At 49.1% G+C, this 12,329-nt stretch overlaps 1 protein-coding gene across 6 annotated transcripts in view; it reads right to left on the reverse strand.

Annotated features, from left to right (window-relative positions):
• The window catches only part of CFAP65 (cilia and flagella associated protein 65), an 85,892-nt gene that overhangs the window by 29,298 nt on the left and 44,265 nt on the right, over positions 1–12,329 (reverse strand). For 5 of the 6 annotated variants that reach the window (XM_066575487.1, XM_066575484.1, XM_066575482.1 and 2 more), the window contains exons 26-29: positions 11,972–12,088; positions 11,769–11,897; positions 9,865–9,936; positions 7,033–7,247 (exon numbers count right to left, since the gene is read on the reverse strand). In XM_066575487.1, coding sequence (XP_066431584.1) covers positions 7,033–7,247; positions 9,865–9,936; positions 11,769–11,897; positions 11,972–12,088 — 533 coding nt within the window. The remainder of the gene's footprint in view (positions 1–7,032; positions 7,248–9,864; positions 9,937–11,768; positions 11,898–11,971; positions 12,089–12,329) is intronic. The other variant, XM_066575488.1, reaches the window with a different exon arrangement.

Genomic DNA, 12,329 nt, shown 5'->3' on the forward strand with positions numbered 1-12,329 from the left:
GTAAGGGTCGGGCGAGCGGTACTTCCCGAAATCCCTCTCAAAAACCAAGGATGCGTGTCTATCGTACTGGCACTTCTTGAGCAAAGATTTCACTCTGGAGATCTCCTCGCGGCTACCTCCAGTCGAAACGAGATGTTCGAGTTTCCTCCTCAGGCCGTTGTACAGGCGGTACCTGTCCAGGCATCTGAGGTTGGAGAGCTCTCGGAAGAACCTCGCTGCCCTCCTCTTGAACATCTCCCACCACTCTGACTTACTGCTACAGAGATCCAGTAATGGTACCTGGCTCTGCAGAAAATCCTCAAAGGACTGTCTTATCTCTGCTTCCTCCAGGAGTGATGAATTCAGTCTCCAATAACCTCTGCCCATCCGGGGGGTCTCTGCAACATTCAGAGAAAACAAAATCAGACAGTGGTCGGAGAATTCCACCTCAACAACGGACACTGGTGAAGAGATGGCTTCCTCCTTCAAAAAAAACCTGTCTATTCTTGACCTGCTCTGACCTCTATAATAGGTGAACCCCTCGTGGCCTGGGGTGTGCCGGATGTGGACATCCACCAGGCGAGCCTCGCTAGCTATGCTATTAAGTGCGACGCTGTCAAAAGTCAACCGCCTGTCTCCAGAGCCTCCCCTATCGCGGGCTCTTGTGACTGCATTAAAGTCACCTCCAAAGACAACTTGGCGGCTGGTAAAAAGGTAGGGCTTGATCCTCATAAAGAGACTCTTCCTGTCCTTTTTTGACTGGGGACCATAGATGTTTACAAGTCTCAATTCTTGTCCCTTCATGAGGACATCTAAGATCAGGCACCTTCCCATTTCTAATTCAATAACTCGTCGGCATTCAACCGCTGCGGTAAAAAGGACCGCCACTCCGCTATACGGCTCGGCCGCAAGAGACCAGTAGGAAGGGCCTGACCTCCACTCCCTTTTTGCCTTATGTATCGCTGCCAAATCAGACAGCCTGGTCTCCTGCAAAAATAAAATGTCAGCTTCAACTCGGCTGAGAAAATCAAAGGCCGCAAATCTAGCCGTATCCGACTTAATGCTGGCAACGTTAATTGATGCCAGAGTCAGCGGAGTGGGTGCCGCCATCATGAGTGATTAAATTAGATGGCTTTCTTCCTCACACCCGCTTCTTCGGGGTCAGAGGAAAGCCCCTTGCTTCTTTTTTTGGACACAGATGTGTCCATAGCAGGGGATCCCCCGACCCCCGTCGTCCTTGTTTCCAGGCTCTAGAGTCGCCTCCTCCCCTGTAGGAACTATGCCTCCATGAGGAGGAGACTCAGCGCCCCCTGTTGACCCTTTCTTTGCCCCAGGAACCTTGCCCTTTCCTTCCCCCTCAGAGGAGGAAGAGATGTCTTGAAGGGCTCGGAACCTATTGGAGTGTCCAACTGGAGGTGAGCAGGCTTCCCCTTCCAGTACTTGGCCCGGGGTGGGAGAAGATCTTGAATCCCCCCTTCGCTTCCTCCTCGTGGCACGTAGCTTACGCCTTTTTTCTAACCACCTCTTGCCTTCCTCATCCACACTTTCATAGTGGGAGGAATCTGCAGAGTTGGTCTCCTCCCTCTGGATCCTCCTGTCCTCTTCATCTAACTCGCTGTCCCTCAAAGCCTCAGCCGCGAGATTTGCTTCTGGAACAGGGGCCACCATCGACCCACCTGCTGTGGGCGCTCCTGTCAGCTCCCTGCTCCGTCTGCGCTTCTCCTGACGCCTCTGCTGAGCAGCCGTCTTTTGCCGGTTCTTCCCTGGCTCCTGAGCTCCCTCACCTCTGCTGGTCCCCTCACCCCCGGAGGCCACCTCATGACCCCCATCCGTAGGGGCAGAGACCGCATTGGCAAAGGAGCGTGGACAGCGGCTAAATGGGTGACCGAGATCACCACACAGGTTACACCTAATCTCTGTACAGGAGGCGGCAAGATGACCCAGACCCCCACACAGAGCGCACTTCAAGATCTTACAAGCAGCGCTCAAGTGTGAGGGGTCGCCGCACCTGTGGCAGAGCTTCGGCTGCCCCTGGTAAAAGGCCAAGATACGATCCCTGCCGAGGAAGGCTGCAGATGGTATGTGTGCCACTGAGTTTCCTGAACGCTTCAGCTTGACCATAAACGTCCAGGCCCCGGACCATATGCCGTGCTCATCCCGGTTCTTTTTGGGCATCTCTGTCACCTCTCCGTACCTACTGAGCCACGTCATGATGTCAAAGCAAGAAAGTGACTCGTTACGAGTCAAAACGGTCACTTTCTTGATATCGTTCTGGCGAGACACCACCTGGATGGCAAAGTCCCGCCAGCCGGGCTCGTTTTTCATCAGCTCATAGTTCCCCCAGAAAAGTTCTAGACCCTCTGGGCGAACGAAGCTGATGTCAAACTCAGACGTGCCGTAGGGATGGATCAGGGCAAAGATGTCAACCGCCCTAAAGCCCATCTTCAGTAGGAGCTCCACTACCTTCCCCCTTGGAGGACATGCATCATTGCCCCTCCAACGAAGACGGACCACATTCCTACGACCTGCATCCTGCCCGGGTGTTGGTAGGGACCATACGGTCTCCCCCCTTTGCTCTCGGAAGGCACCCAAGCCATGTCTCTCTTTCCAGAGAGATAGGTCCACCTCTCTTCCTCCAACTGTAATTGAACTCTCCCCTTTCCGTAGAGCCTCCAAGAGGCGCTGTTGCAAAACGCCCTCCCTAGAGCCTGGAGACAAGGAGGACCCACTCCCTCCAGCGGCGACACTGGCATAACTCCTACCAGGTGTTGTCGCCGCTGGAGGGGCGACTGGAACCTGTGACACTTCCTGACCCCCTGAACAAACTGTACCTGCTTGTGCAGCAGGTGCCCCTATATTAGGGGTGCCAAGAGCTCCCTGGGTCTCTGAGCTCTTAGTAGTATCAGAGACCTGGGCTGAACTGGGAATCTTCTTATTACCACTAGTACCTCTCTCGCACGCACCCTCACCATCCGGACCAGATTTTGGGTCACGACCAGGGTCCAAGCGGGCCTTAGCAGACCTAGGGGGCAACATTGCTGGCCCAGCTTGTGCAGCTGCAACTACCGCAATGTTCCCCCCACGGTCAGCACTCTGTGTTATAGCAGAGATGTTTTTAGTTTTGCTTTTGCCTTTCTTTTTACCTTTGCCAGAAGCCTCCGCATCACTGGGTGCCTGGGACCGAGAGACCCCCGCAGACCGAGCTGTCACACAGGAGACCTCAGATGCTGATCCCGCTGCTCCCTCCGCATCACTGGCCTTACTGGCACCATCACCGCCATAGCCTTCAGCCTTCTCAACTTTACCACAGGGTCCCAGGTCAGAGGTGCCTCTTTCTGGCTTTGCAGCCGGACCAGCGTCCCCCGTCACATAGACAAATTTTTCCTGGGGCTTCCTTTGTTTTCCTTTTTTATCCTTGATTTTTGTGTCCACTTTGGGAATGTCTTTGCCAAAATGAAGACCCCCCATATGAGGAGGGGATTCCAGCAGTTGCGACACCAAAGCCCCCACCTTATGATTTCCTTCCTCCAGATCAGACTCCTCAGGAGGTTGTTGGTAGCCCAATCTGCTCTGGCTGGAGATTGCTGGTGCTTGTAGTGCTGCCTTGGGTTAGGGCTTGTTCAGCCGAACACGCAGGCTGCTCTCCCAGACTCTCCTGTACATCCTTGTAGTCGTCCTCATCCGAGCTGTCGTCGCGATCACTGGACTGATCAGTCTGCTGTGAGTTACTGCGTCCTGCAGCCATCTTCGCAAAGCGATCATCGTTCATGATCTTTTCTTTAAAGGGACCGCTCTCCTCCAAGATCCGCTCTCTCACATCTTTCCACACTTTAATGCACTCTTTGCACTTCTGTATCACTTTAGAGACTTCCGCCTTTTTGCCTTTAGAGGTGGCTTGGTCTCTTTGCAGCCTGGCAGACCACAGTTTTTCCATCTGCATAACAATCTGCTTTCCTGCAGTCTCATACTCGGCCATGCTTCTTGCCAGCCGGGAGGCCAGCTCTACTACAGACTCTCCCTCTGGCCTATCACTCCACTTTTCTGGCTTTGCCAGCTTCTGTGGCTTACCTGTCTTCCTCCGGGCCTGGCTACGCGTCACCATCTCGCTGCCTGCGCTGTCGGATGCAGCCGCACTGATGGACTGGCCCGCGTTACTGCGCCTGCGACTGGAGCCCGTGTCACCGCTGCCACGACTTAGAACCATCCTTTTCTCCGGCTCACCTGCAGTCCTTGGCTTCTTATATTTTGCCGCTGCTGCTGCGGAACATCTTGGAGCTGCAGAAGCCACCGATGCCACTGCGGAGGTCGTTGCGGCCATCTCTGTCCTCCCTCCCTCCGACCGAGATCGGAGGGAGGAGGTGCGCGACTGCATACCAAACAAAGCCCAGAAATGTGCACTGTTCCTGGGCTCTCAACAAGGTCTCCACCTGGGAAGCAGACCACACCCTGGATCCTGCAGAGCTCTTCAGAACACAACCTTACTCCAGAGTTGCACTCACTATTCTGCTGGTGAAGTCGCTGTGTACATACATTACTTATCCTGTACTGATCCTGAGTTACATCCTGTATTATACTCCAGAGCTGCACTCACTATTCTGCTGGTGGAGTCACTGTGTACATACATTACTTATTCAGACCGGGCAGAAGGGTCACCTTCTAACAAGACAATGACCCTCAGCTCACAGTCAGGACAACACAGGGGGGCTTAGGGACAACTCTGTGAATGTCCTTGAGAGACCCAGCCAGACCCTGACTTGTACCCAATGGGACATCTCTGGAGGGACCCGATAATGGCTCCACAGACGGCCCCCATCCAACCTGACAGAGCCGGAGAGGATCTGCAGGGGAGAATGGCAGAAATTCCCCAAATCCAGGAGTGCAAACCTTGTGGCATCATCCAAGAAGACTGGAGGCTGTAATCACTGCCAGAGGGGCTTCACCCGAGTGCTAAGTGCCGGGTGGGAATACTTATGTCAGTGCTAAATAGTAGGTTTTCATTTTTTTTTTAATTAACAGAGATTTCTGACATTCTGTTCTCACTTTGTCATTACGGGCAAAACATAGATTTTGTTATGTTGTGGCCTTGCACAAATTAAAAGAAATTCAAGTAAAAGGGTCTGCAGACTTTCCGGCTCCCTGTCCATCCTGTATTATATTCCTGAGCTGCACTCACTATTCTGCATTCAAAAACTGTAAACATTTGCCATTACCAGAATCATACTGCCCCACAGAACAAAGTCCGCGTCATTTTACTGCACTGTGAATGCTGTAAAAACTAAACTCACCAAGAATGGCACAATTGCATTTTTTTAATTTTTTCTCACTTAAATTTTTTAGAAGTTTTTCTGTACATTAAATGGTACTATTAAAAAATACAACTGGTCACATAAAGTCCAGCCTCCTACACCCATGTCAATGGGAAAGTGAAACGGTGGGGAGGAATAAGTGCCCTGATAGGAATACTACCCAGAACCCGCTTTAAGTTTGGAGACTTTCTGTGGTTAGGTAATTACCGCCGGCACCAAGTCTATGCAGACATCAGTTCGAATCTAACATAACAGACGGAGATTTCAGTGCTTTTAGAATGGATTATCTAAAATGTCAGACAATCCGGGATGTGAAATTGTGGAAATTCCAGTTCTTCTAGAAAACTCCATTCATTTCCGTGTGAAGTAAGACAAGAGATTAATATGTAATTAAAGGGACAGTCTGAGGACAAACGTAATGGCTCCTTCACACGTGTGGTGACAGCGTATCTGCGTGCGTAATATGCCGTACCAATCCGCCATAGGCTCCCATGTTGATTCTCACACATATTGCACAAAATGCGTGTGCAATAAAGGTTGCCGAATGCTCTATATTTGTGCGTATCACGCTAAGATAGTGCATGGTTATTGGTGGTGCGCAGCAAGTACGCAATGTCATTCCACGCTTGCCGTGTGACTATCTGGGTGGGCGTTACGCAGCAAATTACACTCATTACACTGGTCCTTCATACCGCCCAGGTGAAGTAAGCAGATTCCTATTGCTACTTCCAGCTGGAGGTTGTTTCTCTGAGTGTTAACCTTCCTTTTTTTCTTTTGGTGATCAGTCACACAGACTATGGCCCCTCTGCGCTCACACTGCAGAGAATGGAGCCGGAGCGGGCTGGAGATCTCTTCTGGCCGCCCGCCTCCATTCATTGTAAACAGGTAGTCATTCATAGATCAACGCCTGCCTGTTTACACGGGCCGATGGTGACTTGTTTTTTTGGGGGGGAACGTGATGCGTCAACCTCTGATTGGCTGCAGTGGTCACCTGACTTCCGGTGACGTTAGCTCTCACAACAAACTCTGGGACCTCAGAGCGGCTGTAAAGCTGGACCCCAGAGGAGGGGTAAGTACTGATCACTACAGTCAGCCCTATTGGCGGGATGCTGCCCAGTAACCGGAGAAAACCTTAAAAGTAGCAGCATGTTTGAAAAGGTGACATTGTTAATAAAGCTCCAAGAGATGCTACACGGTGCTGGGAGTACAGTTGTGTTCACACTTGCGGTTTTACAAAAAACAGAACTGAACAAAACGGAAATGAACAGAAAGCGTTCTTTTTGGGAATTTTTTGGCAGATCCATTGAAAAAACGGAGAATATGCTTTCCGTTCATTCCCAGTGCCCTTCCATTTTTTGGCATCTAAACAGATCGCTTTCCATTTGTTTCATTCTCCTATTGGCTACAATGTAAAAAAAAAAAAGATCCATTTTTGTTCCGTTTTTTTTAACCGGAAACAAAGAGGCAGCCGTCCGCACTTATGTGCCATTGTAAAAACGGAACGGAGATGAAATATTGAGAGACGAATTGAAACTGAAGGTCTTCAGCTTCAACGCATTTCTATAGGCAGGAAAACATTCTTTCCATTTTGCTGCTCCCACCACGGAAAGTAAAGACGTTGGTGTGAAGTGGCGCTAACTGTTTTCCTACTGGTCTTGACTGATTTACTAGGAGTCCCATCATGGATACCGCTAATATACTGCAGCGTGGTGCGGATACTCATCGGTAATAACGCCTGGACACTCACCGCTGCTGGAAATGGCGTATAAAATCATTCTGGAATTGGCTGAGGAAATCTGGAGTGTGATGGGATCTGCCGGTCACAGAGAGGTGAAGCTGTAATGGAACTGGTGGTTGGGGTCTTGCTCGGACTCTCTGACCCCCTTTCATTGCCCTGCGACTTTCTCTGTCTCGGCTGGCTGGTGCGCGGGCGTAATCTGCATTCTTGATAGGTGGAAGGGTCTGTGAAAAAAAATGCAATTCTAGTCTGTGTCTCGTTAGGTAAAAGGGTCATTCACCATAAACCATTGTTAATACCCAATGGTGGCGGTCCAGCTTGTGGGACTAATCTTAATATATTAGACATGGCTCTTAAAGGAGTTGTCCAGAATTTTGAGCATTTTTTGTATTCTTGACCTATCCTCAGGATGCCACTCAGGATCAAACTGTTTTGCTGGGCACATTCTATGCCTTCTTAAGACAAGCCTGGCAAGAGTCTCATGAACGCCAAAAAATGGGAAGCCTCAGCGGGGAAGGCAAAAAGATCACCTGGCGACGTGCATTTATAGAGGACTTGCGCACGGTTGACCTTTCATGGGATGATGCTGAAACTGCGGCCTTTAACCGTCAACGATGGCATTCTTTAGTCACCCAATGCGTGTAAAGCTGTGAGAGGACCTAAGTCTAAGTAAGCCTAATCTTTAGGATAGGTGGTCAATAGAAGATTGTGGAGGATCGCTACTTGGGAGCCCCGCCGATCAACTGATTCCCAGAACAGTGTGGGAAGCAGATTGCACTGCCCGTACTGCAGCAACCTGGGTTCAAAGTGCAGACACAGCTCTCATTGAATCCAATGCAATACCAACTCGGGCCACTGCAGTACAGATGGCGCAATCTGCTTTTTATGTGCTGTTACTACCGACAGAAATGCCGGGCATCAATTGATCAGCAGTGTTCCCAAGGGGTGGGCCCTGCTGATTAACTATTGATAACCTAACCTTAGAATAGGCCACCAATAGAAAAAAATGACCAACGTCCCAGACAAACCCTTATGCCCTTGATATTCAGAGTTTAGTCAAAAATGGCGAGTCTGGATGAATCTCTAATGTACAGTTGTAGCAAATGTTGACGTGACATTAACCCCTTTAGGACCAAGCGCTGTAAATTTACGGCGCTTGGTCCTTGGCTTTAATCACGGCTGATAGCAAAAATATAGCATGGGATTAAGGCCCCTGCTGCTGCAATCAAGCAGGAGCAGGTTTGGTCCTCGGCTGTTATTCACAGCTGAGAACCTGGAGGAGAAGGAAAAAGCATTTTTTAACAGCTTCTGCCTTCTTCTTACCCAACTACATAGTGCTCAATAAGCGCTATATGCCAAGAAGTGAAAGTGTGTTTCTTCCACTATGCGACCCAGTGATCACGTGACCGCCAGGAGCCCCCCCTTACAGGAAGGCTGCAAGGTCCTAGCAGACCCTGATCAGCTCAGCCACTGACTATTGTCACTACAGGGGAATGTTTTTTCCTGTAACTGGGGCTCCTATGGATGCACCAGTCAGGTTAACGATTGCTACATCTGTATATGAGAAGGTTCAAATTTCCTTTGACAGATTAGGTCAGAGGAAAGAAGTATCAGGGACGTTGAGTTTCAATGTCGGATCCTTTTGTTCCCTGAAAGGTGTCTGACTGCGACTTACCTCCCTAAACAGAGGAACGCTCAGACTAGCTGAATGTCCATGTATATGGGGGGGCTCAGGGGGAGAGCTGTTGGCTAACAGTTGTTGAAGGTGCGTGGGCATCTTTAGTGAACCGCCTAGAAATGCAACATAGCCAACTTGATTAAATTAGACTGAGGCTACCTATACACAGGCCAGCGCAAAACTCGGCCCGATATCGCACCCGTGAATGTGCGATTTACCCGTAGATGTGAGATAATTTTCAGGCAAAAACACCCCGCATCAGTGAAATTCCAATCCTCTCACGCAAGTTTCATGCGTGATTAAGGTTCAGAAGGTTTCTATGCGAAACCTTGAATCGCATGCACATTGCACGGCATACGAGAGCCCTGCAATACATTAAAGGTCTCATTAAAATCAATGGGTGATGCGTTCCAAAAAACATGAAAAATAGGAGATGCAGCAATTGTTTTTCCATCACTTGTGTACATGAGTAAATTCAAAAGAATGGGGTTCATATTCGTGCGAGATTAGTGTAGCTCGCAAAGCACACATCTTGAATGAGTTTCTTGCACGTGTGGAAGTGCCTAAGGGTCCTTTTACACAAGTTGACTGTTGGGCTCCTCAGCGTTTGACAGTTGCTGCAGCAATACTCGCTCCTGCACTGGCACACAGGAGCGAGGATTGCTTAGCGATTGTAGGTGGAGCCAGCTGGACATCACTCCGGACGCCCGCCTCCATTCACAGTAAACAGACCGACAAATTAATTAGCGTTTGTCGTTCCGCTGCTGCCGACATTCACACTAACGATGCAATTCATGACCTGACGCTCAGAGTCAGGAGTAGCATTGCCACCAATGACCTCTGATCAATATCCCATCAGTGAGGAGAAGGCCTATTAAAATGCTGCATAGTGTATGTTATAGACAATGCTGCCCCCTTGTGGGTATTTTCTGTGTGACAAGCAGCAGAAACTTGCATGTACAAAGAACTTCTATCAACCTACATTGCAGTTACTGGACAAGCTACATAGTAGACAAAAAAAATGCTAAGATTAAGCTCTACATCCTGCCTCATGGCAGTCACCTGTGACTTTGCCTCTGGATTACCCCCCTGGCATACAAAATTGTAATTTCAATTACCAATCGTCACCAAAAAGTGCAGTAAGACGCCATAGTGTCATATACCTTGTATCTCCTTATTTCTGTCAGTTGTTGTTTGGCAGGAATGATCTGGCCACCATTGGACTTTACCGCATGCTACAATAGGAAGTATATGGCAATCATTAGATCTGGCATATCTCTATGGGAGAACACGGTTCGCGAATCATCTTAGCTTCATTTGACATCTGATGTAGAACAAATTAGCTTTTTTTGTATAGATCTTGCATTGAATTGTGTCCACATGGGGCAGACGTTCGGCAGCAAATCAGTAGCGCTAAATCTGTACTACTTGGTAGAAGACTTGGAATCCGCACTGCAAATCTGCTGCATCTGACAACCTTCAGATTAAAATTCTGCACCCCATGTCAATTTCCACACGGCTTATGGGCAGATTTTTTCTGCCGCGTGTGAATGAGATCTTGAAAATCGCAATCACATTGCTGCTACTGCAAATGCTGTGGATTTTCTATGTAGGCAGTCCGCACCTTGTGGACATGGCCTTACACTCCGCTGCAGCAATCAAACTGCTGGTCGCTGTCCATGCACTCTAATGTAGTATGCTGATGCTTTTCTCTACATCAAACCATACACTAGAGGGGTTATTTAAAGGAGATGTCCCGAGGCAGCAAGTGGGTCTATACACTTCTGTATGGCCATAATAATGCACTTTGTAATATACATTGTGCATTAATTATGAGCCATACAGAAGTTATAAAAAGTTTTATACTTACCTGCTCCGTTGCTGGCGTCCTCGTCTCCATGGTGCCGACTAATTTTCGCCCTCCGATGGCCAAATTAGCCGCGCTTGCGCAGTCCGGGTCTTCTCCTCTTCTCTATGGGGCTCCGTGTAGCTCCGCCCCGTCACGTGCCGATTCCAGCCAATCAGGAGGCTGGAATCGGCAATGGACCGCACAGAAGCCCTGCGGTCCATGAAGACAGAGGATCCCGGCGGCCATCTTCAGCAGGTGAGTATGAAGACGCCGGACCGCCGGGATTCAGGTAAGCGCTGTGCGGGTGGTTTTTTTAACCCCTGCATCGGGGTTGTCTCGCGCCGAACGGGGGGGGGGTTTAAAAAAAAAAAAACCCGTTTCGGCGCGGGACATCTCCTTTAATGAGAGCGGAGCCCTGCGCTCGACCACAGATGATAAATGTTTTGAGGTTGAAGCCTTTTAATACATTTGCTTCATCTGGCGGCATCTCCATGCGCCCCGCTAAGGTTTAGAGTAGGTTTTTGGTATACTTAACACCAGTTTCTGGCATAGGTTACAGCCCGTACGCCCATGCTCCCTAAAGCTGTGCCATGCCTACTTTTTGAAAAAGTGATGGGCACCATACAAGCCCTAAAGTGGCAGTTTTGCTGTATACGTCAAAGTGCAACTCTTGGTTGGCCGTGGTTGGTAAATAGTCCCCATCTCCACAATGCAGAACCTCAGCGCACGCTCACAACAGGTTCTGAACCAGCAGGAGAGAAGGCAACCGCCTGGGAGCTAACAGGAATCCAGCAGCTTTAGATGGGACTGAGCAAGGAAAATAAAGCAAGTATCTGTAAGGCTTGTAGTAAGTGTAGTATATGCACTTTATGTATAGCTGTCACCCCTCTCAAGTCATAGGAATCAGGGGTGTAACTATAGAGGGTGCAGGGGATGCGGTTGCACCCGGGCCCAGGAGTCTTAGGGGGCCCATAAGGCCTCTCTTCTCCATATAGGGATCCCAGTACTATGGATAAAGCATTATAGTTGGGGGCCCTGTTACAGGTTTTGCATTGGGGCCCAGGAGCTTCAAGTTACGCCGATAGATAGGAATTATTCTGTCTGTGATTTTTTTTCTTATGCCCATGTAAGAGATATTTTTAAGCGATAATCTAATAAAAATCTATGATATTTTAATACTGTCTAAACTGTGAAGGGCGAGTATCTAAGGTATTTAACCTCTGTCGTCTGGCTTCTTTTTCCGGACGCTGGTTTTGTGATGGCGAACTCCAATGACTGCCGTTCCCCTCCTTCTTCCCATTCTCGGAGACCTCGCTCATACTCCGCCAGATCTCTCTCCACGAATACCTACACGGAGATCATACATTACATGTGCTCCATCATCGAGGACAATGACTGCCATATGGAGCTGCAGTACGCACCTCACACACCAGCTCCAGGGCATAGAAGGAGGCCTGCTCTCCAGACTGAAGGGTGACCACCATGCTGACACTCTCACCTGGCCGTACCACACCAGACAGAGGGGAGACCTGAAGAATCTGGAAAATCAAGTGAGACGCTGGTAAGAACCTATAAACACGAGCATTTTTGCTTTCATCTAGGAACAGCAAAATGTAACCTTCAGTTTAAAACTTTTATTTCAAATTTCCGTCTCAATTCTGTTTTTTTTTTTTGCTGCAACGAAAGCGCAGACTGCATTGCTTTTGCTTGCAGTTTAAAATTTTTTTTTGTAAATTGTAGGCAATGGGAGACAGAAAATAAGGTAAGCATTCTGTTTCT

Source organism: Eleutherodactylus coqui, chromosome 8, assembly GCF_035609145.1.
Source record: "Eleutherodactylus coqui strain aEleCoq1 chromosome 8, aEleCoq1.hap1, whole genome shotgun sequence".
NCBI lineage: Eukaryota > Metazoa > Chordata > Amphibia > Anura > Eleutherodactylidae > Eleutherodactylus > Eleutherodactylus coqui.